Source organism: Xiphophorus hellerii, chromosome 9 (assembly GCF_003331165.1).
Source record: "Xiphophorus hellerii strain 12219 chromosome 9, Xiphophorus_hellerii-4.1, whole genome shotgun sequence".
In the NCBI taxonomy this organism is placed as follows: Eukaryota; Metazoa; Chordata; class Actinopteri; order Cyprinodontiformes; family Poeciliidae; genus Xiphophorus; species Xiphophorus hellerii.
In genome coordinates this window covers 24,218,531-24,245,272 of record NC_045680.1, presented here as the reverse complement: position 1 = coordinate 24,245,272, position 26,742 = coordinate 24,218,531, and the positions used below count along the sequence as shown (strand labels likewise).

Sequence of the window (26,742 nt, the reverse complement as noted above, 5' to 3'; positions counted from 1 at the left end):
CTTCCTGTTAAAGGGGAGTTCTTCCTCTCCACTGCCCCCCCCCCCCGTGCTTATTCAGGAAGATGGGAAGTAATGTCTCAATGCAATGGGTTTTTTTTTTCATATTTTTTACATGTAGCTGATTATTTGGAATTACATTTTATCTGTACACTTAATATCTGCTGCGGTTGAAATGAATCAGCTGAATTATGTCAGGATCTGTGTTTTCTGTGTTCATTTAGAGTTTTTTGTGTCCTTAAGTCTCTTCGTTGTCCTGTCCTCCCCTTGATTGTTCCCAGGTGTTTCTCGTCTCTGTGATTACCCTCCTGTGTATTTAACTCCACCTGTGTTCCTTGTTCCTCGTCGGGTCCTCGTCTATGTTAGCGTCTATGTTTCGTCAGTGTTTCCTTGTGCCTGCTTCTTGTTGCTGGACTTATTTATAATTAAAATCTTCATCATATTCGTCTTACCTGGGCCTACAGCGTCTGCCTCACCTCACTCCGCACCACACCTCATGACAGTAGGACCCGACCATACCGAACGGTGAGGCTGCTAAAGAAATGGACCCAGCTGGAGTTAGGTTCCCTCCAAGAAGGCAGAGCGGAGGGAGGCGGAGATCTGGCAGGGAGGAGACGGAGCTAACCGAAGCCCTCGCCGACCTGCAGCGGGAGCTATTCCGGGGGACAAGACTGGTGTTGGCACCCCCCGGATTCGGCCCCCGTCGATTCCTCCGTCCGGGAAGTCAGCGACGTGAGCCGCCGGTGGACCCGGCCCCTCGTCGCTTTCCGGAGCCGCCACCTCCACGGTCAGCCCGGAGACAGCGGCGTGAGCCGCCGGCAGACCCGGCCCCTCGTCGCCTTCCGGAGCTGTCACCTCAGCTGTCTGCCCGGAGACAGCGACGTGAGCCGCCGGTGAACCCGGCCCCTCGTCGCCTTCCGGATCCGTCACCTCCGCTGTCAGCCCGGAGACAGCGACGTGAGCCGCCGGCAGACCCGGCCCCTCATCGCTTTCCGGAGCCGCCACCTCCACGGGCAGCCCGGAGACAGCGACGTGAGCCGCCGGTGGACCCGGCCCCTCGTCGCCTTCCGGAGCTGTCACCCCCGCAGCCGGCCCCCAGGCTTCGCTCCGGCTCACCTCCGCTGCCGGTTCCAAGGCTTCGCTGCGGCTCGCCCCCGCAGCCGTTTCCAAGGCTTCGCTGCGGCACGCCCCCGCAGCCGTTTCCAAGGCTTCGCTGCGGCACGCCCCCGCAGCCGTTTCCAAGGCTTCGCTGCGGCTCGCCCCCGCAGCCGGTTCCAAGGCTTCGCTGCGGCTCGCCCCCGCAGCCGGTTCCAAGGCTTCGCTGCGGCTCGCCCCCGCAGCCGGTTCCCGGGCTCCGCTCCGGCTCGCCCCCGCAGCCGGCCCCGAGGCTCCGCTCCGGCTCACCTCCAGCCGGCGCACCCGAGGCCGAATCAGCCGGCGTTCCAGCCGGCGCACCCGAGGCCGAATCAGCCGGCGTTCCAGCCGGCGCACCCGAGGCCGAATCAGCCGGCGTTCCAGCCGGCGCACCTTCCGAGACTCCCAGTGTTCCTTCCGAGACTCCCAGTGTTCCTTCCGAGACCCAGACCCCCAGCGTTCCTTCCGAGACTCCCTGCGTTCCGACCCTGACCCTCTGTGTTCCTCCAGAGACTCCCTGCGTTCCGACTCTGACCCTCTGCGTTCCTCCTGAGACCCTGACCCTCTGTGTTCCTCCTGAGACCCAGACCCTCTGTGTTCCTCCTGAGACCCCGACTCCTGAGACCCCGACTCCCTGTGTTCCTCCCGAGACTCCCTGCGTTCCACCCGAGACCGAGACTCCCTGCGTTCCACCCGAGACCGAGACTCCCTGCGTTCCACCCGAGACCGAGACTCCCTGCGTTCCACCCGAGACCGAGACTCCCTGCGTTCCACCCGAGACCGAGACTCCCTGCGTTCCACCCGAGACCGAGACTCCCAGCGTTCCACCCGAGACCGAGACCTCCAGCGTTCCACCCGAGACCGAGACCCCCTGCGTTCCACCCGAGACCGAGACTCCCTGCGTTCCACCCGAGACCGAGACCCCCAGCGTTCCACCCGAGACCGAGACCCCCAGCGTTCCGACCGAGACCCCCTGTGCTCCACCAGAGACCCTGCCTCGGGGGGCTCGTCGTCGCCGTCTGTGGGCGGCCCCCGGGACTCATCGCCACCTCCAGCGCTGCGGACGGCCGCCGGACCGCCTCCGTGGTTCCCGCCTCCAGCGCCGCGGACGGCCGCCGGACCGCCTCCGTGGTTCCTGCCTCCAGCGCCGCGGACGGCCGCCGGACCGCCTCCGTGGTTCCCGCCTCCGTGGTTCCCGTCTCCGTGGTTCCCGCCTCCAGCGCCGCGGACGGCCGCCGGACCGCCTCCGTGGTTCCCGCCTCCAGCGCCGCGGACGGCCGCCGGACCGCCTCCGTGGTTCCCGCCGCCGCGGACGACCGCCGGACCGCCTCCGTGGTTCCCGCCTCCAGCGCCGCGGACGGCCGCCGGACCGCCTCCGTGGTTCCCGCCGCCGCGGACGACCGCCGGACCACCTCCGTGGTTCCTGCCTCCTTTGCCTCCGCCCACCCTGTGGGTAGTTTTTTGTTTGTTTATGGACTCTTGGCCCTTCTTGTGTTTCCGCCCACGATGGTGGGTAGTTTTTTGTTTTTCTGGACTCTGGCCCCCCATCCGGCGCCCCTCCGCCCACCCTTGTTGTGGTTTTTTTTTTGGGCGTCTGGTAGCCGCCCTTGAGGGGGGGGGTACTGTCAGGATCTGTGTTTTCTGTGTTCATTTAGAGTTTTTTGTGTCCTTAAGTCTCTTCGTTGTCCTGTCCTCCCCTTGATTGTTCCCAGGTGTTTCTCGTCTCTGTGATTACCCTCCTGTGTATTTAACTCCACCTGTGTTCCTTGTTCCTCGTCGGGTCCTCGTCTATGTTAGCGTCTATGTTTCGTCAGTGTTTCCTTGTGCCTGCTTCTTGTTGCTGGACTTATTTATAATTAAAATCTTCATCATATTCGTCTTACCTGGGCCTACAGCGTCTGCCTCACCTCCCTCCGCACCACACCTCATGACAAATTAGACCTGTAGAATGTTCAGAAGTGTATTTTGCCCCAGATCATTTTCAATTAAGATAAGATATACAATATATTAAAATTGCTTAGAAAGGTTGGAGGTTTTAGAAATTGTGTTTATTTTTTTGTTTGAATGCCTCCTGCTAGCTTGTCAAACAAACTGCAGAGGCAACAGAAGAGTTGAAAAAAAAAAAAAAAGCGTCAGTTGTTACAAAAAGTGAATTAAAGTTAGTAATATCGCCCTATTGCTACGGCTATTTTTAAATTCATATGGATATGGATTTCCCTTTTTAATATGCACATGGAAATGTCAAGTTATCTCATGAATTGAAAGCGGGCTAATGGCTCTCGGGCATATTAGCACTGAATGTAGCAGCTGGAGGTTCATTTAAATAGAAAAAGGAAGGCAAACTTTCTCATAAGCCTGGCAAAATTAGTGAATATTAATTGTTTCAGCATTTGTAGAACTGAGGTAGCATAGTTCTAACAAATATGTGCCACTGTTTATGCTGTGTCTATTGACTTTTGATAGATTCAAAAGTTGTTCTGAAAATTCTGGTCTCTTTAAGAGTTTTCTCAACAACAAAAAAACAAAAAAGGGAACATTTCACAACATTTTTGGTTGTTTTCATGAGTTTATAATGCAGTAAAAGGTCATCTCAGCTTCCTAAAGGTCATTTTAACTGGTTCGTGAGCCACGTTCCCACTGGGTCTGTTGAGGAGCTTTAAGGAGCAACTGGCCCCAGGAGAGTCTGCAATGTGTTTATTGATCCATAGCATAACATATGTCCTTCTGCGCAACTTGTTGCTTCCTTCCTTCCATCATATATATATAATTTTTTTTTTATTACAAAAACAACACGCTGAAGCAGGAAACATTGCCTCACAAGGTCAAAGCTCACCGGTTGTGGAACGAGTGTTCAGTTAAGATGGATGGAGGAGGAAATCTAAGCTGGTATCACTGTCAGACACATGAGGGTCACCTCTGCACACTGGATCCTTTTCTGCTGAGCAACAGCCATTTCCTCATCACAGGCACAGCATGAAGGGACAGAGGGCGGGTGGGTGGGTGGGGGGGGAGGTAGTTGCCACAGTACAGGCACAGAGAGGAACTCGGTTCACCTTGGCTGAAAACTCTCCTTTCTGCCTTGCGTACTCACATGCCGACTTAATTGCATTTGATGGGAGCTCTTTGAAAGTCCTGATGCAATCTCAAAGACTCTCTTCAGATAAACCCGAGGGATGCACTCACTTTCACCGTGGAGGCTGCGTGACGGAGAAAACACAAGAGCGGCGCTGCTTCCCGAGGATAATGGTCGACATGCTCTGCTCAAGCAGAAGTACGACCCCAGACTGGACTGAAAACACCAGATAATGAGAAGGGAGCATTTTTACGGCATTCATTTGAATTCCACTCTTTGCACTGCCTTCAGTACAGATGTATCTATGATGGCGCATCGCAGCAATACAAGAAAAAAATAATAAAATAAAATAATAAAAATAAATTCATAATATTACATGAATAAAGTTGGGTTCATATGAGAATAGTCACAATAATATAATAAAATCATAATATTACAAGAATAAAGTCAAAGTATGAAAATAAAGTCACACTATTACAATAGTAGCGCAAAATTATGTCTTTATTCTCATAATACTGCAACTTTATTCTCGTATTATTCCTACGTTATTGTATTTGTTTTTTATTTTCTAGCATATATTCTCATTTGGTTGGTCTTGAAGTCATGGTTCCTCTGTGCTTTGCGCTGCACTTGCCTACCAAGATGGCGCAGCTCCCTTGCAGTTCAGACTGGTGGGATCTATGTATTAGCCAACAGTCCCATGGGTTCAATACACAATACTCAACTGAATTATTATTTTTGAACTAAATTTTGTCAATTATTATTCATTAAGAGCATCATAGCAGTCTAGTAACGACATTGTGTTGTACTTTCCTACAACAGGCAGGAAAGGACAAAATTGTCTCATTCAAATAGACAATACTAATACTACTCGGGAAACTAGAAGTTTCCCGAGTAGTATTAAATAAGTAATACTACTTGTTGTAGTATCAAAATACTACAATAAATAATAAATACATAAGTACGTTACACTTTGTTGATGTATGTTTTAGGAATAATCCAGAAGTATTTCTTCAGCACATGCGCAGATGAGCTAACAGATCAGATCGTGCCGCGATCAAGACGTCCATTTAACCTGCCTGACACGTATTTCACTAGATAAGCAAACATTTCAGCAACTGGACGGCGCTCTGCAGTCACTTCCCTTCCAACTGGAGTATAAGCTACACACACAGCTGATGCTTTTACCGTGTTTCGTTGATGGAGATGAAGAACAACAACAAAGACATGAAATAAGCAACCAAAAGAGGATCTGAGCTACTGAGAGTCGTTCAGTTTCCTTTGTGATGGCCCATCAAAGAGGCATCCACATCCCCCGTGGGCTCATCCGGCCCCTCGGCTCAACCACCTGATACAGCACTAGTTAGTCCCAGCTGTCTGGAGGTCCAGACACACTTCTCTCCCCCCAACCCCGAACCCAAGCAGCTGTGACCCTCACTGCAGACGGCCAATTACAGGCAGCGCTGCAGCCAAGAGCAACGCTTCTCTCCAGCCACTGTAAACACGACTACGACGGAGGGGGAAGTCGAACTGACAGCTCCCACGTTTTTATCACTATCAATGAGATTCAAAGCAAATGCCTGTTCCTATGTGTTTTGATACGTTTTTATACTGAGATTAGGTGCTTTTTTGGCCGTATCAACACAGATGTATTTTGCAAAACTGCAATAGAAATTCTTTTTCGCATCATACTTCTCACACGATCAACAGCTGGATGTTACTACAGTCAAAAACGCTTAAGAAGACGACAGGAAGTAGGAGGAGAATGGTTTGTTTTTGTTTTGTGCAGCTGGCTCCACCGCAGCTCTCACAGCATCACAGTGTTCATAAAAGGTTTTGTGTCATTCAAATGTGTTGAATCCATAACTCTACTCATCCACTATCATTTCCCCAAAATGCTGCATACGTAGCCGCTCCCAAGTAGGCGGGGCTTGTCGCTCCAAAGCCTGAAGAAGACACTGACGTCTCTTCTGATTGGCTAATGAGTGCTAGCGCCATGACATGTAACCGTTTACATCTGTCGCTGCCAAGATTTTCAAGGTCTTGTCACGTGAATAAGCTTATTTACATGTGATTTTAATTTCAATCCTTATTCAATGGAAACATGGCAATTGCAAGATTGTGTTTTCTCGACATTGGAAGAACATAGACAAAAGATATGCGCACATTTGCAATGGAAACACAGCTACTGATGCGTTTTTCCACGTGCATAATGATGTTTGATGTGGATTTTAGTGAGTTAAAGTAAGTCCTACTGACAGATATCAAAGTCTCCCTTCAGCCACTACATCACTGTCTGTCACTTCTCATCATTACTCAGAGCGTTTTGTGGTCCCATAAGTCAAACTTTTAAAGTATTTCCAGATGGTTGCATGTTAGGCCTAATCAGGCTCATATTTATCAACCTTTCATCATTGTTGACCGCCTCTGTGTCTCTAACAGGCAAACTGCAGGTATGTCTGGCTGTTACATCAGTAGCGTGGAAATTATTAGTGAGCAGGTGGAAACTGGGGAGGCAGCCTGCTTCAGATACAAATGCATTTTGCTTTTTATTGCAACCAATCAAGATCTCAAATCAAGCCTCCAACGAGCCTGGCTTCACATTTTGTGGACTTCTTTTCTGAACAATACTGCAGTTTCATAAACTCCCTGAAGTATGGCAAAGGACCCAGTAGATACCTCCATACACTCTGCTTTGAAGAAGTACGTTAAAAAGACGCAATTTCACACTTGTGATGTTTCCATTAAATAAGACATTAAATCACACGTGAATAAGCTTGTTCATGAAGTAAGTCGGTAGAAAACATGCCCATGATTCTCCGACTACTTCCTGTCATCTTCTTCTTCGTGGTTTGCGCAGTGGGAACGTCCGCTTGTCGATCACATGACTCGTGTTATGCGGGAAAAAATTTTCCGTTGCAGTTTTGCAAAATAAACCAATTTCGATACGGCCAAAAAAACCCCCCAATAACTTCATCCTAGTAGCGCCAAAACGTTTTATCAGAAAAAAAAATTTTTTTCAAAACTGGTGTATTGTCATGAGGCAAATTTATTTTTAAAACGTCAAATTAAGCAACGAGAAAGAGTGTTTTACTCCATGCAGAGGAATCCAAAAACATTGTGCAGAAGGTGCAGTTGCTTGTTTTTGTTTGGCGTGATTCGATCAAATAAAACACCAACACATTGCCTTGAAGTTTGGAATTACAATGTGAAAAAATTGGAAAAGTTATTTTGTAAAATGTTGAAAATGGGATGACTCTCGGCAGGGTCAGCGATCACAATATCGCATTTTGAAAAAACTGCAGCTTCTGCACATTGTTGGCACTTCGCACTCCGACATATGACAGATATTAATATGTAAGTACCCCCTTCAGGCAGAGTGGCCCGTGGCACAGTGTTGCCAAACAGATCAAATTTTAAAAAAAGCAACTTTTCAAGCACAGGATCAGGTTGTCAAAGGAGAAAAGCTTACTTGAAGAACTCCACGAAGGAAAAACCGTATCCATGTTGCTCGGCGATGCCTGCACACACGACGTTGGCTGACGCCCCGATCAACGTGCCGTTTCCTGAAAGGACCGTCAAAAAAATGAATAAAAAATCAAAGGTACATTTAACATACAGTATTTCTCCTTGTTAACAAGCATACTGTGCTCCATAAGCATAACAAGCTGGAAAAAGTCAAAGCATGAATCCTTCCATTCAAAGGTTAAAGGGCAAAGCAAGAAAACAAGACGAGCGTCTCTAAGGTTGCGATTTTATTAAAGAAAATAGTGCATCCTTTTTCAGGAGCCCTCATTTTAAATGCCATTCAGTAATGACACGTGGCTCTGAGGCATAATCTTTCTGTTGTTGGGGCTCAACCTGCCGTTTTTAAGTCTGCAGGAGGTGGATTAAGATTATGAAAACGTTTTCAGTTCGTAAATAACATAATGCGTCCTTTAAATGTCAGATTTCAAAAGGACAAAACGAACAAGTGGACATGATGATGCCCAACTCCATCTGCACGTCGATGTTTTGCTCCTCCTGTAGCCATCATTTACTGCTGCTGATGTCTGTCATTAGAATAGATGGACAGGAACCAAAGAAGCTCTTGGCTTTTTCCTGCTCTCATTGGGAGGAGGGTTTTTGGAGGCACAATTACGTTGTTTGAAAAAGGTTTTTGAAACGATGCACCGCTCCGGTCAGAAGCTTGCACACAGCCAGGAACATCAGAGCTTTTAAAGCCGTCATTTAAAACCTTCCTACACGTCCCTTTTTCTCAAGGTGAGGTGATTCTACAAAGACAACATTTGGATGCATACGTTTAAAATGTTGTAGTATTCTTTGTCCAATTTATGCAGAGTTATACATTAAATGTTAGAATATTTTGCATTCATTCATGCAAACATTTGAGCAAAAACTGAACCTCAACCACAGCTGGTGTTGTCAACTAACCTCCAACATAAATCTGGCAATATTGGTTGACATCAACACGGCGTAGGGGCTGGACAATATGACATGAAAAAATTTAATCTCCCAGTTTTTTTTTGTTCCAGATTCTATTTCCAATTTTGTTTAACACCAGGAAACAAAATTATTTAAATTAATGATGCGCATCTCAAATATCCAGTTGACTTGCTGGGAGGGGCTTGGAACCCGTTGATAACGGGTTAAGTTCTGGTTAAGTTTTCCACCGTGGCTACTAAAGAAAACCTTCAGTAGCTAATTACTGTTTTTAAAATTCATTGATGCTAAAAACTGATGTTCTCTTAATTGATTCAATCAGCGTGTGACTCCAGTGTGTTAGTGTCCAAAAGGTGTTGGAGTGGAAGTGGAAATGGACAGCAGCTCCATCAAAATCTGTCGTACTGCAGTTGATTAAACTCAAACACTCTGACGCCTCCTTCTGTTTGTCCTTCCCACCCTAACAGAGCGCCACTGCGACGAAGAGCCCAACGCCTGGCGTAGCAGAGCCTGAAGCAGCTGTACTTTGAGGACCTTGAAGCCTCTCTCTGAAAAATGAAAATAATAATAATAAAAAAAAACAACCCTGCCTTCCCAGGGTGGAGGCACAGCTGCTGAAACTGTGGCTGTCACCTAAAGCATCTGATGCCAGAGGCCATGCTTATAGATCCACACCTTTGAGGAAGGGGATCAAACTGTAAAAGTCCCCCGCTGTCTGGGTGGCGTGTCACCGCGAACCACAATGCGCTCCGTTCCTATTAAAGATTGATAACTCACCACCGAGGCAGGCCCCCATAGCCAAGGCAAAGATGAGAGGCTTCACAGGGAGGTTGACGTCCACATCCTGACTCAGGTTGATGAGAACTGGGATCTGGGAGAATCAGACGTACATTTAAAATCACTAAAATATACATAGGTTTTAATTAATAAAACAGACATCTTTTTTTCTGAAATAAGAAGCTAATACTGTGTTTAAAGGGACGGTATTATATATTTTCCAGGCACGTAGTGCTCTTTCTCAGGACAATCAAATAATTATGTTACCTTCCGTTGTTATAAAAATGTAATATATATCAAATATGACTCAAGTTTGACTTCCTAATTTAACACCTTGAAATTGGGCCTCTGTCTCTTTAAAAGCTCCTGCTCTTTCTGAAACTCCACCTTCGGGAAGTCATCACAACATGGCTCCTCCATCTACCCTTTAAAGAGATTTTCCTCAGTGTTTCACTGAGCAGCAGTTCGTATGATGCGCAGGTCCACCAGGTGTTTGCTAACTGCAGCTGGCTAGTCTGAAGGAGCTCAGAGGAGCTGTTGGGGGGAGAGCTGCTCTGTGAGGCAGAAGCTTTGAAACTGCAGCTCCAAGTAGGAGTCAATCAAAGTCAGCACTCTGCTTCACCAAGGGTTCTGCACAGATGAGTTGTTGCCACGGGAGATTAAAGGATTTCTCAAAGATGCATGAAAAATATTAGGGCAACACTCAAGGCCTGTTTTTGATGAGAGAATAACATTACAACATGATGTGAAGTTCAGAAAAGTGAATTTTACATAATACTCCCCCTTTAAGTGAAAGAAGATCTTGATAACATTTCTATTGACATATTTATTTACTTGCGGATGAATGAAGATTAATATATATTTGTGAGTATTTTATGCAAGTCAGTTTATTTCTAGTAGAAATCAGGTATTGCTGGAAAAAGTTTAAAGTTTAGATGATACAAAATATGTTTCCTTTAGCAGAAATTCATCAACAAAGGTAAACAGTAACGTTAAAGGTTTTCTTGATTTAAATTGGTGATCTTAACGCGTTGAGGGACATTGAAGGACAGCGTTCACATGAAAGGTTTTATAATCTTTTATTGTGTTCTACCAGGCGTCCTTGGAAATGTTCTGCCGAATTTGTCAAACCAAACTGCTCGGACTTTTACTTTTTACGTTGCAGCCAAACACGAGGCGATACGAGAGAAAAGAAACAGAGACGTCTTTTGTGATTTAGTTTCAGTTTTCAGGAAAGAACAAAACATCTGTAAGATAAAACTAACTTGATTTGATATTTCTTAAAATTTTAAACTTAAGATTTCCTGATTTCAACCTACAAAGACTTATCTTTAAATTGAAACGTTTACTGTTTGTAGCCGATCGGGTGAGGAGTTGGCCTGACCGGGCCTACCATGGTGGCAGTGAAGGGAATGTTGTCGATGAGAGAAGAAGCCAGAGCGGAGACCCACAACACCAAGATAATGGCCACAGCCAGGCGCTGGTCCTCTGGCACCGCCTGGGAGGGGAAACAATCAGAGCGACGCATAACCAGTACAGTTCATGGTGTTCCCACATCAGCCAGTCTGGGAACTAAATAAACCAAATAGGCTCTTCCAGTTGTCTGCATTTAACCTGATGCCATTTAATGTTTGGATCCTGCAACAGCAGCGGATTGGCCCTGAAACATTCACATTTTTCATTGGACAGCAGCTGACTGTTAGAATGTCACCTGCAAATTCTGGGTTTTGCCAATGTAAAGCAAACTCGTTTGAGTGCACTAATCAATGTTAGATCGTTAGCGGTTATGCTAATGCATGTAAAAAATAAAAAATAAAACATCCTGAAGCTTTGAGACACAATGTAAATAAATTTACGGAAGCATGAACTTCTATAGTATTTTGGCTTTGCGATAAGTATGTTTGGTGTCTGCTTTGGTATTTTTAAGTCTACATCGCCCACCCCATGCTTCTAGGACTCCAGCAGCAGATGTTCCAAGTCTGAGAAGGTCTCTGGTTTGAATCTTCTTGAGCTCCTCTTTTCTCTCCCACCTTCAACCGGATAAAAAGAAACTATTTCTCTTTCCCCCTTTGCCTCCAGTCGGGGCCATGACAGAGAGACGGTGCGGCTCTACCTGGCACGCTGTCCGTCGTTAGGGGAAACTCACCAACTTAAGGATCCACAATAGCACACCGCCTGTCATGTGTGATTATTAGCCTCAGACAGGACCAGTGTCTAAACGTGGGCTGACGTCCCTATTACTGCTTCAATTCTCCGCTAAGAGGCAACTCGCTCGCACCTCGCGCCGGGGCAAGAATATGGGTGAAAATGACCAGCGAGCTCGGTCAACCGCCGGCAGGAGCGAGAGAGACGTAAACAAAATAATTGAATTCGGAGCTTGTGCGGAGCCAAAGGATCAATATGCATAAAAATGCAATATCAAGTCACCTGTGCCCAATTATCAGTTATGCCAGCCAAACAGATACCTGAGCCACGATGGCCGAGGCTGCGAGTCAAGAAGGAAGGACTCACTTTTATCAGCAGCGCCGTCTGCTCTCCAATATAGTCGATAAGCTGCAGCTGGGCTAAAGCCTGAAAAATGAAAAGGGGATCAATAATAAAGAGGGGAGAGAAGAAAAAAAAAGTCAAGAGAAAATTACTTAGAGGTGGGAAGAAAGAGAAGAAAAGCAATTTGGCTTCTATTTAGCAGTCATTAACCAGATGGAGATAAATGCATTCTTGTTATCATACCCGACACTGAGAATTATATATATATATATACACATATGGAAGGTAGTCCTTGAGGGAGATGGTTGTCTAACACGATACAGACTTCAATGATTCCAACAAATAGTTTTGGCCACATTCGTGCCCAAGAGTCGAAAAGGCAGAAAAGAAAAAAAAACAACAAAATATCCCGTTGTGTCGACAACCTTTTCCTTTCCCTGCGCAGCGCGGCTGGTCGGTGAAGAAAAAGGTAATTACTTTTCACAATGTGAGCTCACTGCCAAACTGCATTTAGGTCACACCCAAGCGGGCTGTCAGTGTGGCTAAGCTAACTTATGAGGCGCTTTCTTTTATCATCAGGTGAAGCTGTTTGTCAAAGATGGACTATTTAAGATGTTTTTTTCTTAGGTATTAATGTTTGATCCCCTCTTTGGATTTTTAGCAGTGATAAACAAAAACACGCTTTTTTTATTAAACGTCACTCATAAGGACTGCATGGTCACTACCTCCATTAAAACAAAGAGGCCCGCGAAGAACAGCAGAGTGGCCCACTCCACCCGGTGCAGGATGATCTCAAAGTCCTGGACATCGGCCAGAACTAGGAGCCAGAGGGCCCCCAGGATGGCGATCCAACCTGAGAGAGAGAGAGCAAAGGAAACATCACCTGGTGATCATCTGGAACTCTGACAAAATCTCCATCCGAGACCAATTTTAGTTTTAAATTTACGATAAGAGAGTAGATTCTAAATATATTCATACCTCCTGGACTTTTTCCGTCTGTAACCTCAAACATCCGGGTGTTTAATTGGGATTTTAGTTAACGAACCAACATGAAGTGGGATGCTCTGCGTTCAGCCCTTCAGAATCAATACTTTTCAGAACCACATTTTGCTACGGCAAGAGCTACACGTCTTAGTGGGACTACTACTGTAAGTTGGTCTTCAGACTGAAGCAGTCGCCAATTCATCTTTGCAAAACAGTCCCAGTTCAGTTAGTTCAGACAGAGAGCGTTTGGAAATTTACATTTTCAAGCGTCTAATTCTCTAATTTTTTTAGACTTTAGGACAGGACTTTGATATACATACAGGACTATATCATTCTAACACATGACTCATTCAACAGTCCCTTTTTCAGTCAAAATCACAAATCAAATTAGTCACAAAAATAAATTTGCTTAATGGAAACATGTCAATTTTGAAAACACTCAAGTTTTTCGCTAAAAAAGATTAAGTGATTTTCAGCTGTATCGAAATTAAATTCATTTGCAAAGCCTCTGTGGAAACGTTTCTTTCACATCACCCAAGTCACGTGATCAACGACCTGACATTACTACTGGCGGAAAACACGAAGAAGACGACAGGAAGCGGTAGGAGGATCGTGGCGCGACATAATCTGATGATTGTGTTTTTTCGACATTAGCAAAATATTGACAAAGTTTTGCTCAGATTTATTATGGAAAACTCACCAGTTGATTGTCTGGTGCTACTTTAGGTGTATTTGCAAGGAATTTTGCTACTTCCTCCACCATGTTGCTGCTTGGTAAGGGTGCGTTCAATGAGATGTGCAGTGTTAGTTGTTTGCCACAAACAGCATTTTACATGCAGGCTTTAAAGTTCCATTTTGGTTTAATATTAAGGGAATAACTAAAGGGAACTGAATAAAAATTCATACAAATTCGTCCAACATGGACGAATTTGTATGACAATATTTGTTGGTAAAAACAGGTGAACTTTTTTATTTTTTTTACTCCTTATAATTTTGCAATGTTTTATGTTGGTCTGTGTGGAGAATTATCCTTTCTCCATTTTGGTTCTTGATGTATGAGGTTGAAGGAGAGTCAGTGAGTTGAAGTCATGAATTTCATTATTAGGACTAACATACAGCTTTGTGCTCTATGTGTGTGTAGGTGTGTGCGCGTGCGTGGGCGTGTGTGTATATGAGCATGCAAACAGCTAAAAGAGACAGAGGAAAACACGGAATTATTTATTCTCAACACCTGTTACCTAAAATCCCAGTAAAACCAATGAAGTTTGTGGTTTGTACAATGAAACGTAAATATTTGATCACAAGAAAAATGTTGCTTTTAAAGCATCAAATTGTTTTAAACATACACCTGCGTCTGTCCTTTGTTTTATGACATGTATTCACAATGATTCGCACTTTTTCAGAGATAATAAAAGGTTTTACAGAAAGCACACCAAAAGCAAACCAGAATGTCGCCATAGTTTCAACACTCTTACAAGTTACACTACATGAATGACTTCCTTCATGCAATGCTAACTTGTTCCGATTAAAAAAAGCAAACAAAAAAACATGTTCTAAGCTGGAGCACATGAGCTGGTGCCGATAGAGAGCGTTTCTGAAAGAGGGGTGGATGTGCATCCACTCGGAGAAAATTTGATTAAACAGGTAAGCAGCAATAATTGGCCTGGCTCAGACCTTTGGGAACGGCTTTCACAACTGAAGGGACGTAGAGAGGAGGAGGGCAAACTAAGAAAGTGACAGAGTGAGGATAGAGGGGACGTAGTTAATACTGTACAGACTGGAATGTGAAAACTCAATGGTGCTTTGAGGCATTTTTACAAGAATCAGCCTTAGCTAACCATAGCTGTTAGTCACTGCCACAGTTCAACAGCATAAGGGAGAAAATGTATTTCTTTTGACTCCAAATGTCTCGCAAAAGCGGAGAGTTCCAGTGAAAATGTCAGAGAAAATTGTGTAGTGGCAAATGATTGAATGAATTATCCGGACGACCACGACTTGCCTGAAACACCAGCGCTGTTTTCATCTCCCATTAACTCCTAATAGCAGCTAAATGTCACATCCAGTGTCACAGTATATGAGGCCAAAGCATACGGGGCTTTTTCTCTTACAGGCACCTAAGGAACTGAGTAAGGGGGCAGATACTCTTTCTAGATCCTAGAACTGTTTAAATAAAGGAATCTAACACCAAGTGCTGTAGAGATTAATAAGGTAGAACTTTAAAGCTTTCATTTTTGCACTTGGTCCATTCCAAGCACAGTGGTGGCAACGCAAGCATGGCAATCACAGCGGTTTCGCCCCAACCACAGTGGATCCGACTCCCCGCACCGGAGTCGAATCACTTGGTGAACAATCAGGCAGCAATTAAATCCTAACATGTCAAGCTAATGAAATTTTAATGAGACTCAATTCTGAAGGAGCGTGTGAACAAATAGACCCGGCCGACCGGCAGCTGCAGTCAACCCTGACTCCGACCGGCGCGCCTCAATGAGCGATGTGTGTTTGAACGGGCGTCGGCCCCTCCAAGTGCGACAGGACACGCAGTGCGGCGGGGTCGCTCCCGTTTGATGAATGTCGCCCAAACGGTCGGCTGTAATTAACTCGGCGCGGCCGCTGAGACGGACACAGACACCTGACGGCAAACACAGCAGCGTCGTGCAGAAAACCGCGTGTAGCGGACAGCAGCAGCATATTTGTGTTCGTTTCATGGAGAACACAGAGTTCATCTTTGACTCGGATGACGTTTGCTGGAACATGAATGAAACTGAAAATGCTCTAATTAAGTGTAGTGTAAATGTAGTCATACTTTGACATGTTACTTGATTTTAAAAAAAAGAAATGCACTTTGAATGTGCGTTCAATCAGTAAATTTGGCTTTTTAAGAATTTACATAACTGTTTTTCACAAAAAGTCTAAAAGAAAATAATTTATGCTAATTTGTGTGAATTTCTTTGTCTATAATAACACTCTCAGAAAATGAACTTTAACACCATTTTTAAAGCAAATTAAAAATGCTTTTGCTGAAGTGCAACAATAGTTTCCTGCTAATATTTGCACTGCAATGGCACTGAGAAAATTTGACTCTTGTGTTTTTCACTCACATTATTTGCTGATTCTTTCTGTCCCTGTTGCTCCTACTGAACTGAGTAAGAACGCTTTCGTTCACTCTGCTGCCTCTTTTTGGAGCAAGAAACTTCTAGACTGACTGAATTCTTCTTGTTTAGTGCTTCGACATCCAAACTAAATGTTCTTGAGGCCAATTCAATGACATGCACCTGTTTTTCATGGCTCGGCATTTTTCCTTCAGCTGCGAATATCTTGTGTTTGTTGCTGCCTCTTGGCTTGCACTGCCTTGAAAGAGAAGTATTTGATCTCAGTGGATTTTTGTCCTTTAAAGGTTAAATAAAAATAGCAAACTTTATTTTAATATCACCACCTTCCTAAAATAAAATATTAAATAAAATATTTTATTTTTACTTTTTTTGCCTAAAACATCCTTTGGAAAGAAAGAAGAGGGGGGTTTTTTGTTTGTTTGTTTCGTTTGTTGTTTTTTTTTACTAAAATTACTTTTAGCAGCAACAAAAAATAAATAAATGCCAGGCCATTATTTTAGGAAGGCAACAAAATAGTGCTAATAAAGTGTTTGTACATTGGCAGTACATTAATACAAGTCAAAATACATTTTGAATCTAGCAAAAGTTTTTTTTTTAGTAGCACCACACATTGTTTTTTCTTGCTCATTTGCAGAGTGAAGCATGGTGGTGGCAGCGTCATGGTGTGGGGACGTTTTTCAACATCAGGAACTGCTCACCTTTTCGTGGCTGAAACAGACTTAAGACTCGGGTGGAAGTTCATCTCTCCAGCAGTGCAACAGTCCTTGACATGCAGCCATACTGAATGGGGCTAGTTTAGCTAGGAGTGGCCCAGTCAAAGTCCAGAGCTAAATCAAACAGAGTCTGGGTGTGACTGGCGTGGGCAAAATTTTACTCTCTAGATGAACAACACTAAAGAGTTTTTTTTTAAAAAGTTCACAGTGACATACTTTATAAGACTTGCAGCTGTAATTAAAACAAAATATACATATTGATGTTGATTTTTATGGATGATTTCCACTTTCAACGCCACAAACACACAATTTCATCAACTTTATGGAAACTACAAAAGCTGCATTTTGACTGAGTGATGAGTCATTTTCTTACTCAACTTTAGAACCCGACAGGCGTGTTGCTACGCTAACTCTAAGCTCTGCTATAGCTCCAATAATTACCCAAAACACTGGTGATCGCAATCCTGCGCATGTCAAACAGAAGTAAAAACCTACAGGAGCCACTTTGACTCATTAGGCTTTAATCGTTTCAGGTGTTGGCGATGAAAACATGCCTTTGATAAACCCATTAAAAGAGGCTTATTTGTGACTCTGAAAGGTGCTTAAGAATATGACAAACCCCCTATCCTGTCAACAGAGGCCATTTCTAAATTGAGAGCAGTTTACAAAAAGTACGTTTAGTGGGCTGCATATTTTATTTAAAATGATTTTGAAATGTAACTATTTTAAACTGCCTTTCTAATCTCTGGGGACATTTTGAACACCCGAACAAGATACAGGGCCACTAATATAAGAAATTTTTTTTTTTTTTTAAAAACAAATGAAAAAATATAGATTTGTTCAAGTATGTTGAAGCCGCTATCAAAATGACTGTTTCCTCTCTCACAGTGCGTTATCCTCCGTATCAAAAACTGTGTTACTTTAGTTTAGATGTGGGGGGAAAATATCAACTCCTTGTATGTTTATACAGTACATTAGTTCATTTTGATGATGTCTATTTGGTGTAAAATTCCCCGAGAAAGCTTTCATCAGCCTCTAATCTGACTGAAGGTGAATTATCTGTGCTGTACAGATTCTCCCAATTAGTCAAATCATTTTGATCAGAAAGTATGCAAAGCTGCTTTCAGCTGAAGGCACTCCAAGCGTTCAGCATGCCGAGGTGAAGCGAGTGAATGTGCGTCAGTGCAAACTGAGCGTTTGCATAACATAGCATGAGCTGAAGTGATGTGATTATCTGGTCATTGTGACGACATTTGCAGCCACTTTATTAGGTGCAACTTGTTTGTATGGGGTTTGGATATAGCCGTCTGAATTGTCCATGGAACAGATTCAAGGTATCAGAAAACCTGCTCAGAAATGTTGGTTCTTATTGACATGATAGTTTCTATAGGTCTCTGTCAGCTGTCATCCATGATCCGAATCTCCAGTTTCACCACATCCCAAAGGTGGCATATTCGATTCAGTTCATTGGAGTAAAATAAAACTAAAAACTCACCGTCCTGTTTAAGAAACCAGGTTTAGGCTATTTAAATTTAACAATGTGGATTTTCTGTTGTCTGCTACTTGCAGCGCCGCGCCTTATATAAATTAAAGAGGCCGTTGTGTTTAAATTATGCTCTACTAAGGGACCCAAAGTGTGCAAAAAATATCCTCCTCAATCCTCATCATTGCATCGCCACCACCTGCTAGTGTTGCCTTTCTATTACTATTCAATCAGTCTGAAAATTGTCCTCTGTCTTTAAACCAGACCATTCTCTAAATAATACAAGACACATTCTGATGCTCAGTTTAAGTTCCAGGAAGTCATTTTCACCACATTCAGATGCCAGAGTGCGCTCCTGTCATGTGAAAGTGTGTAGATAAAGTGTTTCAGATTGAATACACAGAGGATTCAACATGAAATTAATTTGTCAAAGTGGCCTTTCGTAACATCTCGTCCCGAAGCATGTTAAGAATCACGCTACGCAGAGGGTTTTTGTCACGATTATGGTTCGAAAAGAAAACATAACCAAATTCACATTTTGGTAGAACTTGTCAGTGGAGACGAGAGTAGGCCTGATGAAGACAGTGCAGCACTTACCCAGGTCCAGATGAATGCTGGGAACAAAGGAGTTGAGAAAGAACATGAAGATCACCACACCAAGGACGGAGGCACATTTCACCAACAGAACCGTGTCTGTTATTCTGTGCTGTGGAGTAAAAAAAAAAAAAAGATATATATATAATGAATATTTTCTTTGGCTTTTGAAAAGCTGATTTTTATCACAGATCTGATGGTATTTGTCTAAAGTGAACTTTCAAAGACTCAGCCCACTTCATTACTCAGATAGCATCAATGCACAACTCCTACAGAGAGAGAAATATTTCTGAAGGGAAAAATCAAAACGCCACCTTCTTCTGCAGCTCCTGAATGTTTTGTTCCCAGTTTTTATCCTCCTGAGAAATTTGTCTGTTTGAAAAAAGATAACAGAAGTTATGTTAATCCAGAGAGAAAAATTAAAATAATTGAATGGCAAGCGACCATATTAACAACTACACTGACTGAACATACATTTTGTCTTTATCTGATGGATGTGTGAAGCTTTAAAATGAGATATATTTGGATTTGTTTTTGGAAATACAAAGGAAAAAAAGAACAAATTCTGTGATATGTAATAAATGCAATTTTGAGAGTGACACAGAAGAGCAGTGTGGGCTTTTCGTTTAACCTCTGGAAGGTTTTCATCATCTTGCGGAGCAGATTTTCCAGGTTGAGCACTTTTTGCATCAGAAGGCATTTCACAGCTGTCTCCTCCCGGCTGGCCGGGTTAATGCGCTGAGCCGTTTGCCTCCAGACCAGGATCTCATGCTTCAGTTCTGGGGTTAAAGGACAAACAGACATGTTTAGGGGAGGCAAAACACACAAAGGCATCAATGCACAACTCCTACAGAAATGTACGGAAGACCAAAAGCACCAAAAATCAATAAATTAAAGATATATTCAATATTAGTTTAAATAAATCCGACTATCTTGAAAGTGTAAAATGAAAATTAATAAGAATAGCAAAAGGATGTAAATTCTTATTTATTTACATGACATATGGAGGACCAAAGCTACCAAAAATCAATAAATAAAAGATGCATTAAATATTAGATTAAATATATCCAACTATCTTGAAGGTATAAAATCTCAATAAATAACAATTAGCTTTTCCAATTTGTTTCTTCTGACTGCAAGTCATTTTAACAATCTGGAGTGGCACTGAAATCTGCTCTACATATAATCTCAATCTGTTGTAATTGTTGGGTGTTTCTTTTGTTTATTATGTTTTTAATGCAGTGGGGTTTTTTAAATGGAAAGTAAAACCTTTCCATTTATAATATATATATATATATATATATATATATATATATATATATATATATATATATATATATATATATATATATATATATATATATATATACTGTATATACACCAAAGGTAAAAATCCCATGTTTTTACCTTATAAAACAATGGAGTAACCATTTATATGTGTGTGTGTGCTTAGTAATGTGCTTTGTAATAAATTAAATATGCTTTTTATTCCCATAAAGTGGCTTATTTGAGTAAGAAAATTACTTCTGTATGTTTATACCCCTATTTACTAGTAAGTTAAACTTAAAAGACAAAATATATGAAAGGTGAAGTTCTTTGTGTTTAACTCTTTCTGTAGAAGAATTAAATCAGTCGCTCAAATTCTAAATACAATTCAATTTCTTGTTTCACGGCGCCTAGTGCAGCACATCATGAAGGCTCTGTACCTGTTTAGAGCTTTATTCAGCTTGAACTGTGATTAAATAACGCATTAAATATGGAATGATTCATCTTTTAGGACCAGAATTCTGTCTTCAGCAGAGCTTGGACTGAGTTGAATTTTTCACGGTTTGCGCTTCTGCTGGGCCTCCACAGCAACACAGCCATGAAGTTCAGCACATTCACAGGGCAAAACGGCTGACAGCTGAGACTGAATGAGAAGACACTGGTGGTCAATATGCTACACTGTCCCCCATAGAGGGACTAATGCAGCATATTGACCAGCCCAGGGACAGCCAGTGCTGAAACAGAGATACAGCCCGAGGGTGCTGGACTCTCATGCGAACACCGGTGGGAGCCATCTTTTTTTAGAAGGTTGCTAGGTGACCTAAAACAGGATCTAAGTGGAGGAGTGGAGAAAAAAAAAATCCTTCCTGTAAGCAAATCCATACAATTACCAGGAGTGGCAGGGGGGCCGGAGCTGATTTACCCGCACGCTGTACGTCAAGCTGGCTGAGAAGCGGGATAGTCCACGGGGTTGGGCTTTGCAGATGGGTTATCGGGTCCGAATGGGACGGGCCCCTCATGAGTGGGAACGGCTTCTTTTAGCTCAGTGTGGCAGCGAACAGTCGGCCTGCTTCTCCTTTAATGAGAGAGCCGAGGTGACCACAGGGAAGCCTGGTGGTCTCCGCTTTAATGATCCCCTGCTGGGATTTTCTCAAAACAAGAAAGAATTGTTAAAGAAAAAAAAAAAAGAAAGAAAAAAATCTCCCACAAACGTCTGTTTTATTAGTGTCCCCATTATGTAAGTCCACAGGGCCTTGAGTGAAGAGGATTACGGCACAAGAAAATATAGATTCCTGGATGGAAGACAAAATCATTCTCCAAAGCAAATATACTCTATGCTCCTAATTCCTTTTAAATGAGCCTCCTCTGACTCCGGACACCATTTGGGATGGGCGAGCGCATCTTTCTTCTCCGCTGCCAGATAATTAAAGGATACATAAAGACAATTGAGGTGCAGCGAGTTAGAGGAGTTGTTGTTCAGACAGCAGGACAATAAGAGAGGCGAGTTACGTGCTGGTCTCAGGCTGCAACGTTGGACGAGAGAATCGTTTATTACCGCCGGCTAGTGGGAATGAGGAGCAGCTGCACGTCAGAGTGAAAAGGCTTTTCTGACTGCGGCCTGGCGGCGCCCTGGACGGCGCCGTGAGGTCACCAGACTCTACCGAGGGCGGTGAGCCGAGGTGAGACGCAGATGATGTTCGACACCAGCTACTCCTTTTTCCTGAGGTTTGAAAATGTTTTTTTTTAATTACATCTAGTTCGTCACACTGCAATCACAAATTATATCATATTTTGGGTAGTGACTAGTTTTATTAATTCTACTTACTTGAGTGACGCTTTGGAAAAAAATGTACTTTTAAGAGTAGATTTACTAAACCTTATTTTTTACTTTTACTTGAGTGAAATTAGTATGAAGTTGAGTTTCTAGACAGAAACTCAACGCTGTCTAGAAACTCAACCCATCCTGAGTAACTTCATTAAATCAAGATATAATAAAGTACATTGGTTGATTAGAGTCCTGTATCATTACGAAGATAATATATTTTTTTCTTTTTTTATACATACATATATGTGTACATATTGCCTGTATTGTGTTTAAAGATCTATCTACATTGATAGTTGATTGACACTTAGTTGCTTATAACATAGCGAATTGACTTTTGAGAGAAAGAATAGGCTATACAAGATTTTTTTCTTTCTTACTCCTTTTCATTCAAAACTGTTGTTCGTGTCAACATGAGACATGTTTCATTTTAAACTGTAAATGAATGGAATAAACTAACAAATAAATAAAATGATTAACAAACAAACATGTTTTAGTCATAAATGTGCCAGACGTAAACGTGGGCGGAGTTGTCGTCTCGCAGTCAGAAGGTCGTAGGTTCGATTCCAGCTTCCTCCTGACACACGTCACAAATCAACATTCCTCCCAAGTTGCCCTGCGTATTGGTGCATAAATGTCGGAGGCGGCTCTAGTGTAAAGCACTTCAGGCGGTCAAAATGACTGGAGAAGGACTAGACAGATTCACACCATTTACATTAAAGTGAGAATTCTTGTTTTTACGTTTTGTTGTTCTGACTGAATCGTTTGTGGATCCTACTGTCCCTGGAAGTGCCTTGCCTGTACGACACATTCTGCATCAGCTTCGTGAGTTTTATGTTGTGTTTTTCCTCCTGCATATTGTTTTGTAATGATGTTATTTGTATTGTTTGCATGGGTTCAATCTTTAAAATACCATAATTTGCACATAACTTTGCATTTTTATCTGCAAGATAACGTCATTTGAAAACACAAAATCAGATGTTTTGGTCGGTTAGTACTCAAGTAGACTTCTTACAAAAATACTTTTATACTTGAGTAATTTCTTGGATGGCTGCTTTTTGTTTTATCTTTTGCTTGAGTAGAAATACGCTGAGGCAGTGCTGCTCTGATTTGAGTACAGTTTTGGGTATTCTAATTGCCACTGTAAATGTAACAGAATGCTTATGCAAAGCTGTGAGTTAGTAGCGCTCAACACAAATACTAATAATTTAAAGAACATGAACTATTTTCCTTCCACTTCACAATTCGTGTCGGTCTGTTACATAAAAAGCCAGTAAGATACATTGAACCTAACAGTCAAAACGTTTAAGGACTGTGTTTATGTGTTTATGCAATATTGTTGCTGCAAACTTTAAAAGAAATTTTAAAAAATTATTTATTTGCTGCCTGTAGCATAAAAAATAACTTCTCTTATGCAAACTTGTCATAATAACATCTAGTGGTTTGTCACAAATGCTGAAAAAACAAACCTAAACCAACTAAAAGCTGAATATGTCATTATTTTTTACAGTTTTACAATTAAAACTACTGCAGAAACACAAAGGCAGCAGCGATCCTCTGAGGTTTATGCCCTCAACTCAGTGCCCATCAAACTATTTCTGTGGTCCAAATGAGTGACTCACCAACTATTTCAATGGACTCTTTGTTGTAAAGTTTTTTGTTCCAGTAGAGCATCCTGAGGAAAGGGAATGAGGTGAGGAGGACGAGGCATATTCCAAGAAACATGTAGCCTGTGAAGCTGGCAAAGTCTATTCCCTGCAACACGACAAGGAAGGAGAAGAAAAAACAAAAACAAAAGAAGAAAAAAAAACGGTTAGGATTTCACAAATCTCTCCTGCTTGTGTTCTGGTGGCACAAACTAAGTCCTGCAATCAGTTTTAGCACATGAAAAAAAAAAATACTGATGATGAATGAGATGAGTGGAAAAAGAAGAGTCCAGAGTAAAGCTCAGAGAAGATTTTAACCCTGTGAGGGACTTTTCAGTATGTCCACATCAGGTCAAGTCAAGTTTGTTCTTGTAGCACAAAAGCAAAACAGGAAACCTGCTGTTTTTATTTGGTCTACTCTGAATACTTATAATCCGAAATATTTAAAACGGGTTAATAGTGACACCTGCAGGATCTACAGACAAAGTGGAAAATGAGACCATCAGGCATAAATCAAATGCAACGTATTGGATGATCTGCCGGTTCTCTCACATAAGACTCATGATGACGGGTCACACCGCCTCTCACTGTGTCACCTTTTTGCTTCACTCCTGTGACAAAAGCTCCTCTCTGTCTGTTGAGATCAGAGAGTGCAAAACACTAAATAGTATTTTTGGTTTCGTTTCTAGCGTAAATATCTTAGTACACTTCAAATAAGACAAAACTAACTTACAAGTAACTTTTCAGCACAACGTAGGAGCTGGGGCTCTGTGGGCAGAGCAGTCGTCAGAAGGTTGCATGTTCGGCTCCGGCTACCTCCTGCCACATGTTGAAGTGCCCCTGGGCAAGGCACTAAGCCTCAAACTGCCTACTGATCTGTGTCTCGCTCTATAACTGTGTGCGTGTTTCTGAGTGCGACTAGATGGATGTGACTCTAGTCTAAAGCGCTTTGAGTGGTCAAAATGATCGCAAAACGCTATAAAAGTTCAGTCCATTTACCATTTTAGGACTAATGAAAAAGTACCAGTTCAGAGCGAAAGAATCTGCCAGTGGAACGAGACATTTTAGCTTATAATATGGAGAAAAAAAAGTCTTGTTCCACTGGCAGTGAATTTCACTTATAACCACTACGTTTTCATCAATATTAAGAAATTGTTGACTTAAAAAGCACTTATTTCTTGCTGAAGAGTTACCGTTGTTGTGAGTTGGTTCTGTCTTGTTTCAAGTGTACTAAGATATTTGCAGTAGAAACTAGATATTATCTGTAAGATTTAATGTTTTTAATGTGGGAATTGTTTGTTTTTTTATGAAAGTAAAGAAAACTAACAAGCCCATGTATCCTGCATTTGCATTTCCTCCCAACGCAAGGCCGGCCCAAGGCATATGCAAGGTAAGCAGCTGCTTAAAGCCCCCACCCCACCAGGGGGCCCCCAGGAGCACCAAACTAGCATGACAGATAAATATACATGCATTTTAAATAACAGTGAATATTGCAAACTAAGAGGGAAAACAATTTCTGTATTGTTTTTATAAATAATAAGGATTCATCTCCTCCTGTTGACAGTTGCTGCCACTGTTGGGGAAACATCAGATATTAAATTGAGGGCTTGTCAGCTGATGTTAATAGTTAAAATAAAATGGCACATTAAAATACAACTCTTTCATTTCAAAATCTAAATAATTTTTTTTTTTACTTCGTTACCCCTTTAAGGTTAAAATCAACAGTCATAATGTCACTAGTATAATGCATGCTAATTACAAATGATGCTAATAATGGTAGGTGTGTTACATACATAGACATGTTGGTATGTCCCCCTCCGTTCCCCCCAAAGAAAGCAGTTTAGGGCCCCAAAAAGGCAAGGACCGGCCCTGTTGAGCCACAAGCAGAGCTTACCAGAGGCCAGACTAGACCGAACGAGCATGCCGCTGCTCCTCTCCTGCCGCGCTTACGCCTGGGAAAGACAAAAGTCCCGCAGTGGACCACGACGCACCGGAGCCAACCACACACCGCCACACACGCAAAGGGCCAAAATGTCACACGCTCTGGACAGACGCCAAACCAAGCAGCTGGCAAAATGTCACGTCTTCCAGGGCTGCGGCACTGCAGACCTCAGAGTATAAAAAGCAGAGCGGCGTGGTTTATAAAGAGCCAACAGGTCTGTGGCATTTTCCAACAGTGACAAACTGCTGATTGACTCAGTGGGACTTTCTGATGCGGTTTTAAAAACAACTTTTCCTCTGCGGATCTCAGAGTCACTATGAGCACTCTGCACTCAATCAATCTAACAAATAAGCAGATTACACCCTGATTTACGCTTAGGTTCAGCACCAGAAGTGACAGCATCTCCGGTAATCAGAGACGAGTCCTGAGGATGTGCCACTCACAGGCCACTCCACGCCTGGCTGAACGTCAGCCACAGAGTTCGTCTGAGGAAAGCGATTCGCTTCAAAGCGTCGCCACGTAAAGGAACGGAAACCGCCAGCAGAAGAGTGTCGACCTCAATCTGTTTTTGTGGGTTTTATTTGAATTTTATTATACAGAGCAGAAGGCAAAACAGCCTGGCATCCATTTTGTATTTTCCCTCTCGGATTCGGTGCTTTTTGCTGCGGTTGCAGTTGGAACCCTCCTGCTCTTTAAACCAGTTTAAAGACTGAAACTTTTGCCCGTTCTTCTTTGCAAAATGGTTCCAATTCAGTCGGACTGAACCGAGAGCGTCTCCAAACATCAATTCGAGTCTCGCCACACATTCACGGTTTGACTTGGATCTGAACTTAGACTAGGACATTCTCACCCAGCATAAAGTCTAGTGCAGGTTTCCTTCCAACACTGCCCTGTGTTTAGCTCCACCCCCCCTCTTCCTGTCAGCTCTGACCAGCTTCCTCTCCCCTGTTAAAGAAAAGCACACCCGCAGCATGACGCTGCCACCACTGTGTTTATCATGGTGATTTCCCTTGGTTTGATTTTATTTGAACGTTGTGTAATAAAACACTAAACAAAGTTATAGTGAAAACGTTTTAGGTTCTTGCAACCTAAAATGTGGGCTCTGGTTACTAACTGGTTAAGTTAGCACAGATTTGGATTCTGTTGGTGTGAAAGCGAACCGCACCAGCTGAAAATTTAACAAATGTTGTAATTTTGGTTCCCAACCAAACCGAGACTACAGGACTATCAGGTCTCTGCATTTTTATTCTGTAGAGTTGCGAACCTCGGTT

At 42.8% G+C, this 26,742-nt stretch overlaps 1 protein-coding gene and 1 long non-coding RNA gene across 2 annotated transcripts in view; both read right to left on the bottom strand.

Annotated features, from left to right (window-relative positions):
• The window catches only part of oca2 (oculocutaneous albinism II), a 50,608-nt gene that overhangs the window by 3,945 nt on the left and 19,921 nt on the right, over positions 1 to 26,742 (bottom strand). The window contains exons 15-23 of the mRNA XM_032572273.1: positions 23,506 to 23,638; positions 19,427 to 19,574; positions 19,110 to 19,167; positions 18,799 to 18,907; positions 12,637 to 12,764; positions 11,936 to 11,995; positions 10,818 to 10,922; positions 9,425 to 9,518; positions 7,677 to 7,770 (exon numbers count right to left, since the gene is read on the bottom strand). Of these exons, the coding sequence (XP_032428164.1) occupies positions 7,677 to 7,770; positions 9,425 to 9,518; positions 10,818 to 10,922; positions 11,936 to 11,995; positions 12,637 to 12,764; positions 18,799 to 18,907; positions 19,110 to 19,167; positions 19,427 to 19,574; positions 23,506 to 23,638 (929 nt within the window). The remainder of the gene's footprint in view (positions 1 to 7,676; positions 7,771 to 9,424; positions 9,519 to 10,817; positions 10,923 to 11,935; positions 11,996 to 12,636; positions 12,765 to 18,798; positions 18,908 to 19,109; positions 19,168 to 19,426; positions 19,575 to 23,505; positions 23,639 to 26,742) is intronic.
• Positions 313 to 7,670, bottom strand: LOC116725874 (uncharacterized). Its single transcript, XR_004340503.1, has 3 exons — positions 5,085 to 7,670; positions 2,171 to 2,180; positions 313 to 323 (listed from the first exon to the last, which is right to left on the bottom strand). It is a non-coding gene; the product is annotated as an uncharacterized LOC116725874 (long non-coding RNA).